The sequence below is a fragment of the Chiloscyllium plagiosum genome, chromosome 5 (assembly GCF_004010195.1).
Source record: "Chiloscyllium plagiosum isolate BGI_BamShark_2017 chromosome 5, ASM401019v2, whole genome shotgun sequence".
Classification (NCBI taxonomy): Eukaryota; Metazoa; Chordata; class Chondrichthyes; order Orectolobiformes; family Hemiscylliidae; genus Chiloscyllium; species Chiloscyllium plagiosum.
The window spans coordinates 86730043-86754688 of record NC_057714.1 but is presented as its reverse complement, the minus strand read 5'-3'; the positions used below and the strand labels follow the sequence as shown (position 1 = coordinate 86754688).

At 39.2% G+C, this 24646-nt stretch overlaps 1 protein-coding gene across 1 annotated transcript; it reads left to right on the top strand.

Annotated features, from left to right (window-relative positions):
- Nucleotides 1-3599: 3599 nt before the first annotated feature.
- Nucleotides 3600-24117, top strand: LOC122550070 (mitogen-activated protein kinase kinase kinase 8-like). The gene is made up of 7 exons (XM_043690564.1): nucleotides 3600-4078; nucleotides 5384-5554; nucleotides 7930-8191; nucleotides 8317-8423; nucleotides 15698-15850; nucleotides 17763-18009; nucleotides 23314-24117. The coding sequence occupies exons 1-7, from the start codon at nucleotides 3764-3766 to the stop codon at nucleotides 23439-23441; spliced, it is 1383 nt and encodes a 460-aa protein (XP_043546499.1). The 5' UTR covers nucleotides 3600-3763; the 3' UTR covers nucleotides 23442-24117.
- Nucleotides 24118-24646: the final 529 nt, after the last annotated feature.

The window sequence follows — 24646 nt, the reverse complement described above, 5'->3', positions numbered from 1 at the left end:
TAATAGCATCTGCAGCAAAGAAAACAAAGTTAGTATTTCAGGTTAATGATCGTTCATCAGAACTGGAGTGAACTTTGCCTGTCTGCACAAATGCTGTATTTCAAGTATTCCCTGCTTTTTTTTTTAGATTAGATTACTTACAGTGTGGAAACAGGCCCTTCGGCCCAACAAGTCCACACCGACCCGCTGAAGCGCAACCCACCCATACCCCTACATTTACCCCTTACCTAACACTACGGGCAATTTAGCATGGCCAATTCACCTGGCATGCACATCTTTGGACTGTGGGAGGAAACCGGAGTACCCGGAGGAAACCCACGCAGACACGGGGAGAATGTGCAAACTCCACACAGTCAGTCACCTGAGGCGGGAATTGAACCCGGGTCTCTGGCGCTGTGAGGCAGCAGTGCTAACCACTGTGCCACCGTGCCGCCCTTTTTTTTTATTTCAGATTTCCAGCCTCTGAAATGTTTAACATTTTTTTGAACAAGCTATTAAACTGGGGTGGTCTCTGAAGTTTCTTAGTACCCTCATCTCAGAGACAATGTGCTTGAGAAACTCAGCAGGTCTGGCGGCATCTGTGCAAGGAAGCAGAATTAACTTTCAAGTCCAATGTGAGTCCTTCAGAACAGAGTTCTGATAAGTTTCTCCAGCATTTCTGCTTTTATTTGGAATGGTGAAATTTCATTGCGTACACAAACTAGCTAAAGAGTCATGCATAATAACGCTGATGTACTATACAGAATAGCTACCAAGTATCTCTGCCCACACAAAAGCCTAAGCAATTAATTGCAATGCTGGAGACTATCATAGAGACCTGAGACAGGCTGTATGAATCAAATATTCTGCCAATCTTTCCACAGGTGCATCGATGTGTTATTGTTTTACAAACACTCAAATGTTGATTGATCATAATGTAAACTCAGTGGCTTAGTAACTGAAAGCCAAATTGAAACGCTTCCAAAAACACGAGGAGCATTTCAGCCTGCGTCTATTGTTTAAAATGGTGAGTTATTAAAGCCCCCCGCCCCATGTATCTGTTCTTCTGTGTGGTGATGTCAGGAATCTATATCACGCAGTTTCTAAAGCAGAGAATGATCCAACTCCAGATAGCTAAACTTTTGAAAAGGAAAACATATCTCCTGTCGACGGAAAAAAAAGACTGTGCGTAACATTGACGTACTTAGGGCAGTCTTCTTTCACGTGAAGGGACCAGTGAATGACCGCGCCACAAAACAGGAAGCGACTGTTTAGTAACGGGAATACGTTTTAAAGGTATATCATCCTCTAAAGAGATGATTGACTACCCACGTTTTGAGGCAACAACAAAGCCAGTTCCGATCGTGTCTGGCATGCTAATTCACCCACAGTGCCGAGTAACTGGCACCATTATACCAACACTACCGCTCAATGAAGTGAAAACAATCTCTTACTTTGGCTCTGAACGACCCGAATAAAAATGTGCTGTCTTCAAACTATGGAAAATGTCAAATTGAAGAGCGAAAGTCCTCAGAACAAAATCAGATAATCACTCAATGATTGTTTTAAAATGAAACATTTGGTGATGGGTATATCACGATGAAGACATTGCAACAACACTTGAAAATAAAATGTAGGCGAGCCCGTTCAACGCTAAATGGAGACAGTCTCACTGCTGACTGGACCGAGTAAGAAAAACGTTTAGACCAGGTCATGAAGAATGTTACCGAAATTGTCAGCAACTCAAGGGTTAAACCGAAGAATGGGTAACCGAAATGATGAAGAGGCTGGTCCTGCAGTAAAGGGTAGCTTTCCATGAATTGTGGAGGACGTGTGGGCCTGTGAGTCGGCACAGTAGGAATTCCCCAGTCATTGCTACACTGCATGGTACTCAGCACCGCGCAGTTGTATTTTCGTTTTCTTTTCCGGTTGGGCAGCATATATTCATTCGGAATATGTTTTCACCCTTATGGTTAAGTGTTTTCGTCAACGTGGAGACTTTATTATCGCGTTTACCACAATGACACTGTGGGGGAGGGGTGACTGGTGGTGTAGGTGAGTGAAGGGTTGGGTTTGTTCATTAATGAACAGTTTGCAACCCCCATTTTTATAATCTCCTCTTACAGATCTCAACTCTTCAGAGGAATAGCTGCAGTATGGTCCGAAATATTTCCCTCCAGTGCGCAGATGTATTTTTGTTCGAAATAGTACCCAACCAACACACAATCCCCTATCCCCATCATCATGTCCAAGTGAGAATATTCATTGGTTGCAGTATTCAATTCTATTTGCAATTCCTCACGTGCAGTAAGGCCTGAATAGCATACAGGTTTGGGCTGATAACATTATGGAAGTGGATCTCCAACAGAGATTTCAACCACAACCCCGAACATTCAATGGCATTACAATTGTCAACTGTTGCACAGCAGAAAAATAGATTAATACAGGACAAAAAAAAAAGCCAGAATCCGGGGATTACCATTGATCAGAAAATGAAAGTGACCAGCCGCATGAATGTAGTGGTTACAAGAGCTGGCCAGAAGCTGGAAAGTCTGTGGAAGCAAGTGGCCTTTGCTACCCGACATAAGGCAAAAGCCGGAATGGGGGGATACTCTGCACTTGCTTCACTGGTGGAGCTCCTACAGCGCTCATGTAGCTTAGCACCATCCAGGACAAAGCAGCCCACTTGATTGGTAGCTCATTCTCCACCATCTTAAAATTCACTACCACCAACACAGTGTGTACCATCTATGATATTCACTGCAATAGCTCAGTGTTTCTTGAGGCTGCACCTTCCAAACCCACAACCCTACCATCAGGAAGGACAAAGAGAGTGTCTACATGGCAACATCACCACTTACACGATCCCTCCAAGCTGCACAGCATCCTGGAGCTGTATTATCACTGGGTCAAAAACCTGAAGTGTCCTCTTTAAGAGCATAATGAGTGTCCCAACACTGGATGGGATCAGTAGGTGAAGAGGGTGGATCACCGTCACCTCAAGAATGCAAGTCCTGGCTGAAGTATGCTAAAGACTGAATTGTTTAAAGTGCATACGTGATCATAAAAGCGAAAGAGTGTGGGTGCTAGAAATCTGAAACAGAAAATGCTGGAGAAACTCCAAGGGTCTGGCAGCATCTGAGGAGAGAGAAATGCATACACGAACCTGTTTGTATCTTAATAAAACAAAGAACTCTTGATGCTGAAATCTGAAACAAAAACAAGTTGTTGGAGAAACTCATCTTTCTCCTTTTATCATTGTGAGGCTGTAGTTGATCCTTCATGCTATGCAGCCATATTTTACGTAAATTATTACTTAGCATTTACAGCATAGTAATAGCCAATTTCAATCCAACTCCACACCAGTAGCCTCACTTCATCTCACTGAAAAAAACCTGTATTTAAATGAGAGCTACTATTGTTTGGAACAGTGCGTGTGCCGATGTTGATAGTGCACTGTCACAGAGTTATCATGGCGCAAATATGGCAATAATGTGTGAACCTATGGGATCTGGGGCAACCCCATCTCGGTTATGACCCGCCTCCTTGCCCACCCACTCGGTTCTCAGTGGTTCCATGCTGTGAGAGCTGAGCTCCACCCATCGCACTGAAGCTGGGGAATCTCTGCTCAGTGTCACATGCTTGACAGTAGAGTCAGAGCAGGATCATGGCAGCAGCGAGACTCTGCCGCTGCTCCTGTGGTTGTCTGCTGTGGTGAGGAGCTGGCGCTTTCTGTTGCATCTCTTTTGTCAGGACAGACTGTAGTGATCGAAAGAGAAAGGCAATGGAGTACATGCTGACCCAAAGTATCGATAACGCCAGGTTGGAATTGCTGCTGGAGCTGGACATGATGGATGTGATCGAGGCATTTTACCCTTTGGAGGACACAGCACTCTACCAGGACAATATGCTGTCGCTAGAGCAGCACTCGGATGGAGTGCCAGCGAGTAGGGCCAGGGACGGTCAACAACCGCTCTTCTACTCAGTCAGATATGGCACAGTTGAGGATTTACTTAACTTTGCAAATCAGGTGTGCAATACATTCCGCAATCATCCCCAACACTTCCGAAACCGCGAGACGGGAGTAATATTGAACAAGGTGAGTGAGCAATGTTTTGTGTACATGCAAGAGGTTGTTCATAATACGGTAGTTTCTACCGTGTGGTCTTTTAAAGATTGTTTTTAAAATATGTTCCATGATCTCGTAGCGCCTCTAAAGATGGAAATTGGCCCGAAGTGGATCCAAATCTTTTTGAATATACTAGATATTGCCAGATAAGACGCTTGCATTTACGTAGCGCCTTTCATTACCTCAGGGCGTCACGAGTTGTTTTACAACTTATGAACTACTATTGATGTGCAGTCACTGTTGTAATTTTAAAAAGGTAGCCAGAAATCTGCATCTAATTTGCCTGAAGAAATCTTTCTAACAATTAATGTTGATAACATCAATTGGAACCATGAAGTGCAGCAAATTGTTTTTCCTTTTATTCCCTAAACTAGAAAACAAGGCTCTTTACTTCACAATGTTTAAAATGTTAACATGGTCTGATTGGAACAGGTTGCGAACAGCAAATGGGATATTAAAGAGCCATGAGCAATTCCAAAGTCACAAATTGCAGATCACCTGCAGCAAAATAATTTTATGTATAACAGGGTGTTACAAACAGCAATGTGCTTTTTTGTTACAAATGATATTAATTTATGGCAAGGACACTGAGGAGAACTACCTTGCTCTTTTCATATAGTGCCAAGGGATCTTTAGCATCTACCAGAGAAGATAAAAAGGCATTAGTTTAGTGTAGCATCTGAGAGACAGCATTTTATAGAACCGTAGAATCTTTCAGCATAGAAACAGACCCTTCAGCCCAACCCATCCATGCAACCAAGTTTTCCAAACTAACTATCCCACTTGCCTGCGTTTGACCCATATCCATCGAAACCTTTCCTATTCATGTGCTTGTCAAAAGGTCTTTTAAATGTTGTAATTGTACCTGCATCTACCACATCCTCTGGCAGTTCATACTGCATACAAACCGCCATCCATATTAAAAAGTTGTCCTACAGGTCCCTTTTAAATGTTTTTCCTCTCACCTTAAAGATATGTCCCTAGTTTTGAACTCCCCCACCCTAGTGAAAAGACCTTTGCTATTCACGCCATCTCTGTCCCTCATGATTTCTCAGTGTTGCATTGGTGTGACTGCTAGATTTCTGATGAATGGAAAATGTTCTGCAGCTTAACCTATTTTTAAACTATTTTTAAATCCACCACTGTGCACTTCGTGTGCAGATGTGCATTTACCATTTACAGTAGGTCTGTGTTCCTCAAATTGTCATTGGGGGGGAAAGGTTAAACTAACTTTCTTATTGCAGTCTTTTTTGTGGCTTTCTGTTTATTCTACAGAAGGATATAGTTATTAAAAATGGACATTATCAAGTTGATTCAGAAGTCTTCCTGTTTCCATGGAAGTTTGCCCATAGGAACATTGGTCCTGGTTACATTCCTCGCGGTACTTTTGGAAGGTGCCACCTTGCACAAGACAGAGAAACAAAGAAGCGAATGGCATGTAAATTAGTAAGTCACTTAGTGTTATGAATACATTTTTAATCTACGTAAAGATATTTTCAGTGCATATATTTTTATTATTAAAACTATACAAAACTGTTTAAGAATATAAGAATTTTTAGTAGTTAAAAAGTGAGTTGCCTTAATAAAACCAACCCATTGAGAAATCTTAATCCTTCAACTTACTGTCCGAGTTCTCAAATGGATTTTATACTGTTCACATTAATGACTTCTTGAAATTTGCATGACAACTTTTTTTCAAGAAATGGTTCCATGTGACTTCCCTTTTTATTTCTAACTTCCTAATTTTAATTTGAGACTCCTGGTATTTGAGTCCAACAGCACAAATATTAATGTACCCCAGTCAGTTTTTATTATTTCCTTTTGTAACCTTCAAAATTTCAATGAAATGAAAACTTGACAGCATTTTTTAAAAAGTCGTGCATTCCATCCTATTCCATTATCTGTCATTTACTGCAACCAGGCAAATTGATGCACCTGGGCACAGACACAGGCAAGTCACTCCTACACTTGTAATGCTCATTTGATTTGGGTGAAAGAAGACAGTGTTCCTAAGATCTGCATTAAAAATGGACTTTTCTGTATGTAGCAAACTTGTGGTTTTATAGTTAACGGACTATGACTGGTTTCATTTACTTTACTGCGCAATTTGTTTTTTTCAACAAGGCATATTTTGTAAATATAAAAATGTGTAAAACTAATTAAACTGCTAAAATGTCATGATCTTTATCTGATCATTTAGTGATCTAGAAAGTAAGTATATTTGCAAATGTCTTAAATTAATTCTCCAAGTATTTGCACATTGCACTTAATTAAAATGTTAAAATGGCACACCCAAGTTTTTTGCTGAGATGCCCTTGGAGCACACATTAGCAGGAGAAGTCATCACACCAGAGATGTTCATGAAGCAGATTCCCAGTTTTGAATATGCTGTCAGAGGAAGTGAAATCAAAAGCCAAATCTGACAGGAAATAAAGCTACAGGGTGGGAGAAGAGGAAATCCTGTCAGGCCTTTTTCACTTGTTTCCCAGGATTTAAATAAGGGGTGACATGGTAAAGATAAAGTTGCCATAGCCCTACCAGACCCATACAGCTATTCTGTCATTAGAGAGGTTTAACCTGAGGATCACCACATCTCGGGTGAGGGAAGAAGTTCAGCTGATGTGGGAAATGAGCCCACACCACTGGCATCATGGCACATCACATACTTGCCTTCCAGCCAACTGAGATAATTGACAGCCATAGCAGCTGTGATTGTAGCTTGGCCAGTAGGTGGCCAAGGGAAAGCTAAAATGTGAAATGATAAGTCATCAAAAAATGGAAAACAAAAGGGGTGAGAAGTGAGCAGAAAAGGATTTTGTTTAAAATGTAATCTGAAAATTAAATAATTTTAAGATTTCCACATCTTTTGGGCTTCCCTGAAGGGCTGTGTGGGAATGTGCATTGTACATTGCTGGACAAATGACAATAAACTGAATTTTGCTGCTGGTTTGTTTTGAATTAATGCAGTGCCAGAAGTTGATACAATTGGCCTTTGTATCACCGGGCTAATGATAAGAAAGGCTAACCAGGATTCCAACTGTCATAGTGTGAAGGTTTTTAGATGCCAACGGACGTCTGTGTCAGGCTCTCCAAATGGTAAAATATCCTCCTGAAGTTTATAGTCTACACTTAGATTGCTGTGAGCAGTTTTGGTCCTCTGATGTACGGAATAATATATTAGAATTGAAAGCATTTCACCAAGTTTATTCCAAGTGTGGAGTAAATTTCATATGAGTAGATTGAGCCTGTAATCAGTGGAGTTTAGAAGAATTACCTTCTTGAAATATAAATATTCTTTTGGGAGATTTAACAGGGTGAATGCTGAGAGTCTATCTCTCAACATGGGAGAGTCTAGGACCAGAGACTCAAAGTAAGAAGTCACCCATTTAAGACTGAGCTGAGGAGGAATTTCTTCTCTCCACAAGTAGTGAATCTGTGGAATGCCTTATCACAGAGTGCTATGGGTTTATGTGTAGCTAAGTATGTTCAACGCTGAGAGATTTTTAATCAATAAGGGTTATGGGGAAAAGGCAGGAAAATGGAGTTGAGGATTATCAGAGCAATCATAACTTCATTGAATGGTGGAACAGACACAATAGGCTGAAGTTTTGCTCTTGCATCTTTTGATGATCTCACATCATGAATGACCATTTAGAGGGGACACAATATTTCAGCTTGTATTATTGTCTTCAGGGTAGGAGGCAAGGGAATTAATGAAGTAAATGTGCACTTTTCTTTAATTTTCCATATCATTACTGTAAACCTATACATGCAAATCCTCTTTCATGAGTCATATAATCAATTTTGTTTTAAATTCCAAGATTCCAGTGGAATTTTTCAAGCCTGCTGATATACAAATACAAGCACAATTTCGCCATGAGAACATTGCAGAATTATATGGTGCGTTACTGTGGAATGAAACCATACATCTCTTCATGGAGGCAGGAGAAGGAGGTTCCGTTGCAGAGAAGTTGGAAAGTTGTGGGCCTATGAAAGAATTTGAAATCATATGGTTGACCAAACATGTCCTCAAAGCACTTGACTTTCTGCATTCCAAAAATGTAATACATCATGACATTAAACGTAAGTGATTTTTTTGCCCTTTTATGATTTTTTTGGGATAACAGCAAATCAGTTAAAAAGTCTGTTCTGGAAAAGTATATGTAAGAATGATTTGTTCATTTGTCTTATTGTTCATGTCTTCCCAGCCAGTAATATAGTTCTCATGTCAACCAAAGCAGTAGTGGTAGATTTTGGCCTTTCTGTCCAGATGACTGAAGAAACCTACATTCCCAGAGATATTCGAGGAACAGAGGTGAGAATGGTTATTGTGTTCCTAACATTAAAGTTGTATAGGGCCACACTTTTTAAACTCTTAATTTTATTCAGGATAGTGCTTTTACTTGACTCTGTAGGACTTTGTGGGCCATCTCAATCTTTCATGATTACTTTTGGTGTAATGACCAGATTACTTTCCTCAGTTAGCACTTTTCTCAGGTTCTCTGCAGACTATGACTATGAATTGGCAGTGGTGTTTCTTATGCACCCTGTTAACAATTAGGAACCGTAAGGGTATTGAGGTCTATCAATCTCCATGTATTCAGACCTGTCGTTTCACTTCCTCAAGTCTGATTTAAAAATAAATATGATGTGCCATGTGTTTAATGTTTGGAATACATGTATCTCAGGAATTTGCTTTGGTATTATTGCACGTATTCTTTGATTTTCTCCCATCTTTGGGGACTGCTTCGTCTTTGGTCAATGATCTGGTCCATGTTTGGGGAGACTTTTCAGGTTTTATGATGAATGTGGTTTGCTGATTGACTCAAAGTTTTCAGAGAGACTATAATATAGTGCACAACACTAAAGAATGTGATGAGATTGTAGTGGAATGAGTCAGAACTATTTTGAAGAAAAAGTGCTCATATATGCAATAAACCCTTGTACAACATAAGATTTTTTTTCTAAATTTTTGCTAAACTTGACTTTATGCACATTTCTCTCATGTTGTGTTCCAGAGCAGGTAAACAGATTTATAGAAAGCCAAAGACATAGAACATTTATTGAGGGGCACAAAAGCACATGATGTAGGATATGATTTTTCATTGGTTATTGCATTATGAGTTCCTAATTTACAATGCATCATGCAAAGTAATGCAAGGAAAGCAAGGTTGTTGACATCATAGGGAAAGCAATTTTGTTGACATCACATACATGGCTGAGGGAGGGACAAGATTGACAACTCAAAATTCTGGGAGGTAAGATCTTAAGGGAGGACAGGGGAGGGTGAAAAAGAGGTTGTGGTGTTACATTATTAATTAGGGAGTCACTTACTACAATAAAGGAGGATGGTAGCTTGGAAGGGTCATCAAATGAAGCTTTGTGAGTGGAACTTAAGAATAAAAAGAGGCAGTCATACTGAGGAGTACTGTATATTGTAGGTTCTTTAAAAAAAGACAGCAGGCAATTGAGGAGCAGATAATCACTGAAGTAAAAACAATTTGGTAATTATATATGGGGATTTCAACTTCCTTAACATTGATTGGGCTAACTTAGTATAAAAAGTTTAGAGAGAGCAGAGTTCTCAATATATTTGGAAGAGCTTTTTATATCAACAAAGTGGCAAGAAGGGAAGCGTTTTGGTGATAGTGACCACAGGGAAAAAACTTTGTCTATTTATCCTATCCATGCCCCTTATAATTTTGTAAACCTCTATAAGGTCACCCCTCAGCCTCCGACGCTCCAGGGAAAACAACCCCAGCATGTTCAGCCTCTCCCTGTAGTTCAAATCGTCCAACCCTGGCAACATCCTTGTAAATCTTTTCTGAACCCTTTCAAGTTTCACAACATCTTTCTGATAGGAAGGAGACCAGAATTGCATGCAATATTCCAACCAGGCCTAACCAATGTCCTGTGCAGCCGCAACATGACCTCGCAACAGATCTTATTAAAGAAAGCAAGATCTGGCCAAAGTGGACTGGATATGGCAATTTGAGGAATAATCCACAGCAGAACAGTTGGAGGTGTTCAAGAAGGAAATAGGGAGAATACAGGCCCAACCTTTTCTGTTCAGGGCGAAATGTAGGAACAGCAAGCCCAGAAAACCCTGGATGTCTAGGAATATTCAGAACTGGATAAAAAGGAAAAGAGAGGCATATAACAGGTACAGAGGGAGCAAATCAACGGAGGCTGTAGTAGAGTGTAGAATGTGCCCGGGGGAACCTAAGAAATCAATTAGGAGAGTAAAGAGGGGCATGAAAAGCACTGGCAGGGAAGAGTAGACAAAAACCTAAGAGATTCCACAAGCATATTGAAGGGAAGAAGATAACCAGGGAAAGATTAGGGACCACATCTGTGCATGTAGTTGGACAACCTTGGAAGAGTGTTAAATGAGTACTTCACATCTGTCTTCACTTGGGAGAAGGAGGATGCAGTTAAAAAGTTTGGGAAGGTGGACAGTAAGGTCCTTGAGCAGATTGATATAGAGAGTGAAGAGGTATTGCAGGTTTTGGTGGGCTTAAAATTGGATAAATACCCGGGTCTGAATGAATTGTATCCCATACTGCTGTGAATATGACAAGTGTCAGCCACCCAGCCAAAATGAGAAAGACATTCTGTGGTTACAAGAGATATAAACAGATTGACCAGAAGAACAGATCAATGACAGATGCAGTTTAATCCTGATAAGTGTCAGATCATGTGCTTTGGAAATATAACATGACAAGGAATTAGTTGATGAATGGTAATGTACTAGGAAGCTCAGAGGAACAGAATGATCTTGGGCTACTTGTCCACAAATCCCTGAAGATTCTAGATTAGATTGGTGCTGGAAAAGGACAGCAGTACAGGCAGCATCTGGGGAGCAGGAAAATCGACGTTCCGGGCAAAAGCCCTTCATCAGGAATAGTTCCTCTATTCCTGATGAAGGGCTTTTGCCCGAAATGTCGATTTTCCTGCTCCTCGGATGCTGCCTGTACTGCTGTGCTTTTCCAGCACCACTCTAATCTAGAATCTGGTTTCCAGCATCTGCAGTCCTTGTTTTTACCTAGTTGAAATCCCTAAAGATGGCAAGGGCGGGTTAATAGGGTGTATGGCATATGGGACACTTGCCTTTATCAAATAAGACTAGATTTTAAGAGTTGTACAGAACTTTGGTTAAGCCACAGCTGGAGTACCGAATGCAGTTCTGGCTACCATACCATAGGAAAAATGTGATTGCCTTGCAAGAGTGCAAAGGAAAGTAATCAGGATGCTGTCTGAGATGGAGCATTTCAGCTATGAAAAGAGGCTAGATAAGCTCAGATTGTTTTCTTGGAACAAAGGTGGTTGATGGGGAACCTGTTAGAGATGTATAGAACTGGGTGGCATGGTGGCTCAGTGGTTAGCACTGCTGCCTCATAGTGCCAGGGTCCCAGGTTTGATTCCAGCTTCAGGTGACTGTCTGTGTGGAGTTTGCACATTCTCCCTGTGTCTGGGTTACCTCCAGGTGCTGTGGTTTCCTCCCACAGTCCAAAGATGCGCAGGTCAGGTGAATTGGCCACACTAAATTGCCCATAGTGTTAGGTACATTAGTTAGAGGGAAATAGGTCTGGCTGGGTTATTCTTCGGAGGGTCGGTGTGCACTGATTGGACCAAAGGGCCTGTTTCCACACTGTAGGGAATCTAATCTATGAGGGACATTGACAGGGTGTATGGAAAGCAGCTTTTCTGCTCAGTTGAAGGGTCAATTGCAAGGGCGCAGCTTTAAGGTGAAAGACAGAAGTTTAGAGGCGAGTTGAGGAAATTTTTTTTGTGCATGAGGATGATTGGATCGGAAATGGCATTAGAGGCAGGTAGTCTTGACTGTTAAACCTTGACTGTTACTTGGAAGAGTATTTGAAATGCAATAACATTCAAGGCTAAGAGGTAAAAACAATGACTGCAGATGCTGGAAACCAGATTCTGGATTAGTGGTGCTGGAAGAGCACAGCAGTTCAGGCAGCATCCAAGGAGCTTCGAAATCGATGTTTCGGGCTTTTGCTGCTCCTCGGATGCTGCCTCGGTTTTTACCTCTTAGCCTTGAATGTTATTCGAAGCTCCTTGGATGCTGCCTGAACTGCTGTGCTCTTCCAGCACCACTAATCCAGAATTCAAGGCTCTAAGAGCCAAGCACTGGCAAATGAGACTACTGTAGATGTAGTGTAGCTTTGATGGCACAGACTCAATAAGCCAAAGGGCCTTTTCTGTGAGTATGATTCTATCGAAGAATAGAAACCTGGTACTCTTAAGGTGTGAAACAAAATTGAAGCTTTGAAATGCCGATGGAGATTTCTTTGCAGCCAATTCACTGTGAAGTTGAGGCATGGAAGTCCTGCTGATGTGCTTCTTGTGGAGAAACTCAGAAGATGGGGATGTTAAATCCAAGTGAAATAATCAATGAATGTAAGGATGAAGGACATAAGAAATGTTAGCAGGATTAGACTCTACAGCTTCTTCTCCACAGTTTAATAAGATAATTCTTGATCATCAGCTTTAACTACTCATTCCCCATATCCCTGGATTCCATGACAGAGTCAAAATACAGTCTCTGTCAGCCATAAATATAATCAATGATGGTGTATCCACAGCCTAGGAGTATTAAAATACAGACAGTTCCCAAGCTGCGAACAGGTTTCATTCTTGAGTATGTTTTTAAGTTGATTTGTATACAAGTCCGAACACAATACAGGGCAATATAAAATAGCTATTCATAAGTATGAGGATATATTCGCATGTTAGATTTTTAAAATTAATATTAATACACACCTGTATTGATTTTGTTCATCAATACAAGTATTCATAAATCAGGCATTCATAAATTGGGGACCACCTATGCAAAAATTAATGACTTATTAAATTAAAATGTTTCTTCTTGTCTCCTCTTTAAATGGTTGACTCCTTATCCTAAGCACGGGATGACACTGTAGATTCTCCAGCCAGTACAGGCAACCTCTCTACTGTCTACTCTATCAAGCCTGTTCAGTTTCATATATTTCATGAGAACATCTCATTTTTAGTGACATTCCAAAGAGTATATACCTAATTTACTCAGCTTCTCACATAGGACAACTTTCTCATTCCATCTAGTGATGCACAGCCTCCAATATAAGAACATAATTCCTTGTAAATGGAGACCAAAATTTTTCCAGTCCAAGTCTGGTATTATCAAAGCCCTGTACAATTCCAGCAAGAATTCCTTATTTTGGTTGGTCTCCTTGTAATAAAGACCAACGTATCTTTTGTCTATTTACTTGCATGCTACCTTTGTGTTCATTTATGAGTGCACCCAAGTTCCTCTGAACATCAACATATATAACTTCTGTGTCCTTTTTAAAAAAAAATTCTGCTTTTCTGTTCTTAGAATAAACTCATAACATGCCCTTCATTAGACTCTCTGTAGCCAAAATATCCTGATAAATGAGTCATTAAAGGCTCTACGCATTCCACATCTGTGTCATGCTAACCAGGGGAGGATCCTAGCTCAATCCTGAGTGTGCCAACCTACCTGATCTTGAACTAGGAAGCAGCAAGATGATATTACCTTCAATATCCCTGGGATACAAACATCAAACTTTCTCCAGAGTTTCTGCTTTTAACTATCCAATACCTGCTGTGGATAACTGTGAACATGACACTGGAATAGATCAAGACTGTCAAGATCCCAAGGAACTGTGCTCCAGTATTCCTTTAGGAAAAATATGTTAAGTAAAAATGCTGATACCAATAACTTCCATGAGTAGAAAATTAGTTTTTGATGTCAGTAGTTGGACCAGAGTCTGAAGAGACTTTACAATAAAAATTAAAAACAAAGTTGAAACCATGCATCAAGGTTATTTCCAAACGCAAGAGGCAATTAGATAATTCCTTAGGCTGTTGATGGATTTCTGCCAGGAAGTTTTTCCCTTGGTAAACTAACGACATTTCTTTGTATTAAAGCGTGCATTATCCAGCAACAGATATGCAAAGGAATTGCCCAGTAGGCTTTTGTTTTACTCCCGTAAGTTACTGTACAAATTTAAAGGGACAGTGTTTCCATAATGAATTACTTTAACAACTTGTTGTTTGTTGCCATTTTGTCACTGTGCTATTGCACACAAGCTGCAAAATAGTTTCTTTGCTGAATGCCATTTCATTGTGTGCTGCATTTGAACAAATACATTTCGTAAACAGTGTTTCATGAAAGCGGTTTCCCTTTAAATGGGACAAACATGGGTCCAGCAGAACAAATTTTACATACCTGAATTTTCAGTAGTCTTAATAAGTAACTTCTTTAAATAAGCACATTCTTTCCAGAAAGATTTGTCATACAGGTGAGTAACAAATAATATTCACAACCTTTTGTAAATGCTGGGTCATACTAGTATTATACAAAGCTCTGTTCACAATTGTATTGGAAAGTGCTGTTGATTAGTTTATTCAGTATTTTATGTTACAAATAGTTCAGTTCTATTTAACTCTTTAATTGGCCAGTTTATCACTTTGGAGGGTGATTGTGAGCTAGCAGTGACATGTGAGGTTTGCACAAAGCTATCTCAGACTCTTGATGTAGTCATTGGTCTACTGTCTGCAGCAAATTAAATATGGCATACCACAAATCCAATGGCTGTGACAGGCTAAAAATTTATTCACTACAAAAATACATAAACAATCTGATAACATTAAATGTGGGATATATGCGATTATAACGTTAAAGATTATACTTGATTCTCAAAACCAAGTATCAGTGTTTATGATAGATTTTTAAAATTAATGATGCTTGGAATATTGACATAACTGCCATCTGTTGCCCATCCTAGTTGTCCCACTCTAGTTTTCTCCAGTTTAAGACAATTGATTGGCTTGCTGGGCTATTTCAGAGGACTGTTAAGAGTTAATGAAGTTGATGTTAAATTGAAGCCATCTAAAGTCAGACTTGGGACCAACAGATTTCCTCCTCTAGAGGACATTAACCCAAACCAGTTGGATTTTTAGAATAATCTAACAGCCTTCTTTTGCCAGTCATTTTAAAAAAAAATAAGACCTTAATTGTCGGATTTGATCTCTTGTTCTCGAAAAAGTCCAGGTCTTTGGATTACTAGTCAAGAGACATAACTCTTCCCCAACTATACCTCCTTTCCATCTATTCACAGAATATTGGGAGAAGAATGTTTGCAGTTTATTAGAAATATTTTGTCTACAGTTTACGCAGTGAATGTGCTCACTAATCATTTTGATGCACTCACTAATCTTGATGTCCTTATGCGTTGTTGCAATGAAAGGATACAGCATTTAGTGTAGTTCTTTTTAAGGGCAGTACATTTAGTCAGAGATAACAAAAGCCATTAATATTCTGCAGCAGCCTTGTGTTTCCTGTTACTTTCAAAAAGATTAACATGTCTTTAGAGTTCAGTATTTTTGAAAATATTATCTGGTAACTGAGAAGTAATATGGCCTAGTGATGGCTTTATATTTAATGTACTTTATGTGCAATTGATTTTCTTAGTAATGAGGTTTGTTATGGCTAGAGGTAAAAGCTTTGTGAAAATGATTTTTTAAGTCATGAATTAACTATAGATCTATGTTATGTTTTAGTTCTATATGAGTCCCGAAGTTATTACCTGTCGAGGCCATTCAACAAAATCAGACATCTACAGTCTTGGTTCTACAATCATCCACATGCAGACTGGGAATCCACCCTGGGTGAAGAGGTATCCTAGGTCAGCTTACCCATCATACCTGTACATTGTAAGTTTTTCCATAAGTAAATCTAAATTTTAAAAAATGTAGGTATTACATTCAAGTTAAGGGCAATTTTGAATAAGAAGGCTTAATTGGATAAATGCGAATATAAAGAAATTGCATTGTTGCAAAACAATGGATTGCAATTTTAAATTGAGAAACTGGATGAGGGGTCAAGATACCAGGTGAAGGTCACTACCAAATAATATGACAAAGAATATCAAGAAGTAGTAATTAGATTTGGTCATCTGATGGGTAGGTAAGTAGATTCAGACATGACTGAGAAATGTAAGAAGTACTCCAATTTTATGACCCATGGAAGCATCAATTTTTTTTAATTAGCTAAACCAATTTTATTGAAAAAGGATATTTATCCTTTTTTAGAAGCAAGACTGAATGAGTAAGTGTAAAACTAACTGCTGTTGTTGTGGAGAAAATATAGAGAGTCACCAGGAGATGCAGAGAGTTCTTCAAAAAGTAGGTCTTTTATTTGCAAACAAAAAACCGTGACACTGAGAAAGCAAATTCTCGAATGCCCACAAACCTAATGGTCCGTGGATTTTTATTTTTTTTAATCATGTTTCTGTTAGCTTATCAGCATGTCCAACTATATTAATCAAAGTACCTCACTCTAGCTACACAATAAACCAGTGATGTTAGTTCCCATTATCTCTTTAGTTGTACATTCTACTTACTGTTATTCTAATGTCACGGTTAGATATTTATTGTTAATTCTGCTACAGTGATCTTCAATTCCAGACTAACCTGTCATGAGAGATATTTAGCTATTCCATCTATTACAATAATCTCCTGTCTCAAGCTGACTCTACTAACTATTAATTAGATATTTTAATGTCATGTCCCAAATATTTATTGTCCCAATCCTGTCATAATAACACTTTACAGAGGAACTTGCTTTATTACTTGTGTTATCTCATCTCGCCATAGTGACCTTTCAGCTTTAACCCTACTCTGCTAATTGGTGTAAGAACATTCCACTATTTTTATCCCATCTTGCCTTCCACAGACCACAGATTGCCAGTGGTCTTCATGCTTTAACCCTTTTCATGCTTTCATGTTCATTTTCCATACTGTCAGTTAAAATTTTCCTGTAATAATACCTCATGATGAGTGAAGTTAGTCAGTTGTTTCTCTACAAGATTTTGCTTACAACATTATCATCCACTAAGTTGTAAAAAGTGCAACTATCAGCGGCATAGTGAGGCAATCTGGACATCTGAGTGAACAGGACAGCAATTGATATATCTCTTCAACCAATAATATTGAATGATTGAGAAATTAATACTGGAAAGAGAATGACTGATTGTGGATTAAAATGGGTAAATTTTGTATCAAATTAGATTTCGAAAGAGAAATAAAGGGAAAGGAAGGTTCAGGGGTTTAAAATTTTAGAAATAATTAAGAGAAAGGAGTATGTTTTACCAATCTTTTTTACCAATCTCTTCTAATGGACATTGAGTATGTGTATCCTATAGAGTAGGAACAGCCTGGAGTGTTTCCCAGTTTATTGGTTTGTTAATCCATCGAGATGGAGGAATTAAGAATGGGCTTCTTTGCTCTCGCTAGGGAGGAGAAAGTTGACCAGAATTTCAGCTCCCACTCCCCAACTTCACAGATCCTGTCATTTCAGTTAAGAATAGAATCAAACTGGACCCTTGTCTGAAGTAAAAGGGCAATTGTGTTTAATATACTGGAAAATGTTTGTATCTATGGAACAAGGTACCCTGAATGAAGAGTGGGGATGGGAGAAAGCTAGTGAGAAAAATGAGTGAGGGCTCAAAACTAAATTGTAAATATAAGCAGAGTAGTGGCTTGCTTCTTGCTTATCTTTTTGATGGTCTTATTTTTGTATTTGTAAATTTGAGTTCTGTTGTTAATTCTGTGTCTTTCCCTGAAGATCCACAAGCAAGCTCCACCATTAGAAGACATTGCAGAGGACTGCAGCCCTGCCATGAGGCAGTTTATTGAAGCCACTTTGGAGAGAAATCCAAAACAGAGGTGGTGTGCAGGACAGTTGTTAAGACATACAGCACTTAGCCCTCCACCTGAAGACCAACCACGTTGCCAGAGCCTTGACTCAGCTCTCTTTGAAATAAATCGCACCTTTAAGAGAAAAGAACTGGAGTTACCTGAACAAATTTGTGGTATGTCCTTTCAATTTGTATCTGATGGGGCAACAGAAGTTATTTTTAAACCAATAACATGGATAATTTTAACCTGCCTCTCCAGCATGGGATCAGCTGGAACTACATTTTACACCAGCCCAATATTGCTTTCCGAGTCTGATCAGGTGGAGTGTGAAACCATTATTCCACCTGATCCCATCAGTTTCTTAGTGGGTGAAGAAAGTCCAGATTCCCCCCCCCCCCAATTATTTTAATCTGTGATCATTGACTAGGATGAACTGTGGTTTAACTCTGCCCCTCTCTCTCCACATATCACCACGTTTGATTAACCTATCAGGGTTAGAATCTGGGTTCACATCAATAGATAAACAAGCTTTTAGAAAGTATCATGCATGACCTCAAAATGTCCCAAATTGCTTTATAACCAGTGACTTACTTCGCAGATATATATTTGCAATGTAGGAAACATGACAGATTTTCAGCAAACAGCAATGACAGAGTGACGAGGTAATCTGCCTTCTGTTAGTTGAGGGATAAATGTTGGTCAAGTCATTGAGGTGAACATCCCTACAGTCTCTTAAACATTGAGAGAGCAGACAGGGTGTTGCTTTAACCTCTTGCCTTCACAACAATACCCTAACAATCCAGCAGTCAGTCTGAGCTGAGTTAGCATGACACCCAGGTTTATGTGCTCACGAAAAGAGTGGCCACTGGAGTGTAAAGAGTGGACACATCGGAGTAACTTTGCGCTCAGCATGAGTTAGTGCCTTCAGGAGTGGAGGTGAATCAATTTGAGCTGGGGATTGTGTAGATGCAGGGAATGTGAGAGTTGCAAATATTTTTTTAAAATCCTGAAGCTCACAACACAAATTGGTGTTTCTCCATTCAAATCCAGTGTACAGTTACAAATTGAGCTGAAGTATTAGCTGAGATCAATAAAGATGTAAAGGATATAGAGGAAGAATGTTGCTGTAACAGTGGCTAGATTCAATCCTGAGGGATAAAATTTCCACTGTTTATGAATGATAATAAATAACATGTTTGAGGAAAAATAACAAGGTTAATGGCCTTGTTTAAATAGCAAACAAAGGGATATCATCTGAAGGCATTAACCAGTTTGTTCAAAATATCACTAAAAGACATAGTACTTCTACTGATGATCTGACCAGGATAGTTAAGCCCCTTGTTTTAGCATAGTATCTGACCTACAGTATTTTACAGCTCAATTATCTTTACCTTCTGGTTGTAGGTTGGGAATATTTTATTCTTAATGGCTTTGTTCAACTGGTAATTGTTGTCTGTAAATTTCTCCCCTCCTTTCCTAAAGTCACTGGTTACATTTAAGACCTCATTAAACTCTATGGTCCTTAGTATATCTGCCACCAGTTAAACCACACATTCAGCTTCTTTGCTTCTACCTGGTTATGGTTCAGCAGAACGGATGTATTGATGATTGCCAATAACTAACAAACAATGTGATTCCATGATGTTTTGTTGAAAGCATGCATTTGGATAGGCGTTTATTTTAATTTCCATCCCTGTGCCCCATCTGTTCAAAAATAGCGGCTACCAAATTCAACTGTCAATTTGGAGGAAAAAAAGGAACAGCTCTGAGGTACTTAAAATTAAATGGAATTTTGGGTTTTATTACAGGATGAATGTTTTACACTTATAAATGGGAATAATAAGCAAGATCATATTGGAGTACTGTGTACAGTTCTGAGTTTCATAGTGTGGAAAAGTGAAAACAATAGAAAAGGGTATATCATAAATTTATTGATATTCGGTCTGGAAAGAATAAATCAGACTTGTAAAATTAAACTGTCTTTGTTAGAACAGAAGAGATAATGGGATGATTTGATCAAGATTTTTAAATGATGCCCACACTGGATTAGTTAGTAATGAAAGCAGAAAGCATTATTTTTTAAATAACTTGAATAAGTTTGATTTGATTTATTGTAGTCACGTGTACCTAAGTACAGTGAAGTACTTTGTTTTGCAAGCAGTACAGGCAGATCATAGGGTACTTGGACAGAACAAGGTATGCAAGGTTACACCTGCACAGGAGTATGCAAAGCAAGATCAAATTAGTTGAAGGCCGAGAGGTCCATTCAGCAATCTAATAATGGCAGAGAAGAAGCTGTTCTTGAACCTGTTGATGCGTTCAAGCTTCTGTATCTTCAGCCTGATGGAAGAGTTTGGAAGGGATCATTACCAGGATGGGAGGTTTCTTTGATGTTGGCAGCCTTCCACGGCAATGCAAAGTCTAAATGGAGTCTATGGATGGGAGGTTGGCAACCGTGCTAGTTTGAGCTGTGTACACAACCTTCTGTAGTTTCTTGCAGTCCTTGATAGAGCAGTTGCCATACCACGCCATTATGCACCCAGATAGAATACTTTTATTGTGCATCTGGAAAAGTTGGTGAGGGCTGTTATGGACGTGCCAATTTTCCTTAGCCGCTTGAGGAAAAAGAGGCAATGTTCCTCTTAATCATCACATATGCGTGGGATGTCCAGTACAAATGGTTGGTTATCATCACTCGTAGGAACTTGACACTCTTGATTAAGTGATTATTTAAATAGGGAATACAGACTAATGGGAACATGGAAGTCACGTGGAATTAAGGATGTTGCTTGTGTAGAGGATAAAAGTTAAACCAGCCTGGTTTCAGTGTTGTTTCTGTTATGAGAGTAATTATACAAACTGGATGTCGTATTCAAGTTGTTTGATAACAAAAGACATTCGGTGATCCAAACCTAAACCATACCCAGCTCATTTTCCAGCAAAAGCACAAGTCAGAATAAAGCACTGATGCTTCACATGAACCTGTGCACTACCTTCCTTTATCCCAGATTTTGTGTACTGTTCTTTCAATTTGTTTTTTTTTTAATTCCAAGAATTTAAAAAATACTTTAAACAGTTGGGAGTCTGCATTTTTCTATTTATTGTGTACGGTAGTTTGTAAATAAAATGCAATTTTGCTACAGACTGAGTGCTAAAGGGATCTTCTCCATAGATGTTAAAATCACACAACATCAGATTATAATCCAACAGGTTTATTCGGAAGCATTAGCTTTCAGAGCACTGCTCCTTCATCAGGTGGTCAATTTACAAATTACCATGTACAATAAATAAAAAAAAGTGCTGACTCCCAACTGTTTAAAGCATTTTTAAAATTCTTGGAATCAAAGACAAATTGTAAAAGACTGTACACAGAATCTGGGATAAAGGAAGGTAGTGCACAGGTTCATGTGAAGCATCAGTGCTTTATTCTGACTTGTGTTTTTGCTGGACAATGAGCTGGGTATGATTTAGGTTTATATCACCGAATGTCTTCTGTGTCAAACAACTTGAATACAACATCCAGTTTGTATAATTACTCTCATAACATAGACGTAACATTGAAACCAGACCGTTTAACTTTTATCTTTTACACAAGCAGCATCTCTAATTCCACAACTACCTGATGAAGGAGCAGTGCTCCAAAAGCTAGTGCTTCCAAATAAACCTGTTTGACCATAACCTGGTGTTGTGAGTTTTAACTTTGTACACCCCAGTCCAACACTGGCACCTCCAAATCTCCGAAGATAAGACTGGTAAAATTAAACCGAATCTGGTAGAAATTCAACAGTAAACCTTAACTGTAATGTGATATGAGAGCTTAGTTTTAGAACAGTACAGGTATTTTTTTATATCCAAGTGATAGTGTAATATTTGTGCGCACAAAATAATCACATATACAAATTTCCCTGTTTTGCAAATAAAAACATATGCAGGCATATATTCGCTATTGAGATAATGTGACCTATCTCCCCACCAATCAGCTTGTTAAGAGTTGATGGGTTGAGTTTTGAATTTCTTGCCCTATCACAGGGCTCAACAGTGGCAGCCAGTTCACCAGAACAATGCCAGCCTCTGCGTCATAAAGCCCCAATTAAGGCATGCTCCCCAGGATCCAGTGAGAGGAAGGTTTTGTTTCTTCTTGTTGCAGATTGGGGTTCATAGGCAGAAACAAGTGTAGGAATTTGGAGCCAAGGGAACAGATTTGGCTGTCAGTAACCAATCATCCCATCAGGACCTCTGATTCCCTCTCACGGAGTCAATTGGAGCTCCCTTCCTCGTGAGGCTCAGTCACCCTGGTTCCCCGGCCTGGAAACCAGCTACCTTCTGTCTACTGGGAAGACAGGTAATCAGGAAAGTGATAAACTGAGGGCCTTAAGTGATTGTTTATTGACCACTTAAGGGGCTTAATTAGTGAGGGGTAGGGAAAATTCTGCTCATTTTGCTGCTTTTCTTTAAATAATCCTGCAAAATAAATCAACCCTTTGAGGAAATAAATTAGGCTTTGTAATGTTGGGAAAGCAGAAAAATGCAGAATTGTATGTAACAGATGGAAGCATCCAGTGCATATCATCTACATAGATAAGAGATTAGGAAAACAATCTCATCCACTGTTACATTGACAAGTGTAATCTCATCATGATCCTTGAGGGCAGAGCTGTAAAGTTATGTTACCAAACCTGTCCTGCACAGTACTGAACTCTTGGAGTCATTGTGAATGTCAACAAGCAGCCCAACACCCACAGCCTTGTCAAATAAATATTAGTCTGGGATCCTGTGGTTAGGTGAGGCACAGAAAAGGCAGATTGTTCGTGACTGGGAGATTGCAATCAACACTGCCCTATGTAATGGTGCAAATTACAGTTAAGTGGGGGGTGAGGGTGCCTGCTCCCTTATTTACTGGGATTGCTTTATGTTGATGATTGTAGAGGAAATTCCTAAACCACCTCACATTTTGCCCATTACACCCATATAAACTCAAAACAGCTGCGCTTCTCTGGCATTGGCAGGTGACTCTTAATTTTCCACTTAGCCTTTGGGCTGGGCATCTTTCTTGTTCTAGTACAGTAGCTGGCAGCCTGTTGCTACCAGATTAAAATGACCCTCCTGATTTTTGCCTCAATATTGGCATGCGATCTCCTTCACTTTTCTTCCAATAGATCACAGATCCTTTAATTTAAAGGCCAATTGGTTAGGCTCACATTAAAAGCCAGTGACCAGAAGGAGGACCTGACACTAATTGGTGCTTTCACCTCCCCCATTCATTCAGCATAAATGTCAGAAACTGCCAGAGTAGTGCTGCGTAGAGTGATTGCAAAATCTCTGAAGCTGAAATGTTGAAAGTTGAGACAGAAGTGCTGAAGCAATATATATTATTTCCTTTCCTGTAATACATGGTTTGGTTTTAGGAAGTTCTTGAGTAGGGGGAAGCTTGATTTTCTTAACTTGATTTTCTTAACTTGATTTTATGTTAATTCCAGATACTTCTGTGAGCAGCACTGAAGAATCAACTGTGGGGAAAAGGAATCGGTCTCTCTATATTGATCTAGGTGCCTTGGCTGGATACTTCAACATCATCAGGGGTCCTCCTGGGGCAGAATATGGCTGATTTGCTTTCCCTTCATCTGCCGGTTTCATAGTGTTGCAAAGATCAAGCTACCTGTTGTAGAATCAGAGGAGTCAGTCTGATGGAGGAGTCACAGAACATTTCATCATTGTGATAATGGCATTAAGAACAATTTTTAAAAAAATGTCACATTACTAATTTTTTCTTCGCTAATATCCCCAATGTATGTTTCCTTAGTTTGAAAGGTGCAGTGATGGAAGAGGACAGTGTGAGGAATATGAATAATTCTTGACTGACTCCCACAACAAAAGCACTGTCACTTCTTTTAGTCTGTTATACTTAATTTGATTGATGGATAAATGTTCCCAGTCTCCCCTTCTTTGCTTTCAGTGATTATCGCTGATTAATGTATTTCTCTAATGGAAAATTTATTCAAAATGATGAGAATAGACTTGTCAGAATACATGTGTTCCTATGGAAATGAGAACATGTAGAATAAGAATAAATGCCATGCAGATGACTAAATTGCACACAGTGTGTGCTGTGGGTTTACAGTAACCCTGTAGCTCTATACATATAATGAGCTGATAGTTCTGTACACCCTATGGGATGGCTTAGCCTCTGCTTTGTTCTGCAAAGGGTTCGTTAAGCAATAATGGAAACATAGCATGCATTAGCAGCATGTTGTGTCTCATAGTTTTTATTTTGGCTGCCAAAAAGGATTTTAAAAAATGAAGTTATTACTGAGGTAGCAACTTTAGGTAGCATAACACCTAACATGTTGTTGTTAGCCTATTTTAACATTGTTACTGATTAACATATTTTATTTTCTGTTGGAAGACTCTGAGAAAATTTGCAGCTGAGCTGAATGAATGTTAATTGTTCTGCTGGTACCTTCAATATTCAAATTGTTACCCCCCGCCCTCCCATCTGATGAAGTGCAATGTGGTTATGTTATTGGTCTGGTAATTAATGACCTGAATTAATACTCCAAAGAATATTTGATAAAGTGAGAATATAAATTAATCTAATGAGAAGTTTGGAAATAATAAAAAATGGTGACCATGAAGCTATAGGGTTGTTATAATAACCCGACTGTTTCATTAGTGTATTCTTCAGGGAGAGAAACCTGTTGTCATCCATTCAGGTGCATCTATAACTAGACCAAAGCGATTGCATCTTAACTTCCCGCTGAATTGACAAATCAAGCCCACTATCTTGCATTAAAATACCTAACAATACCCTCC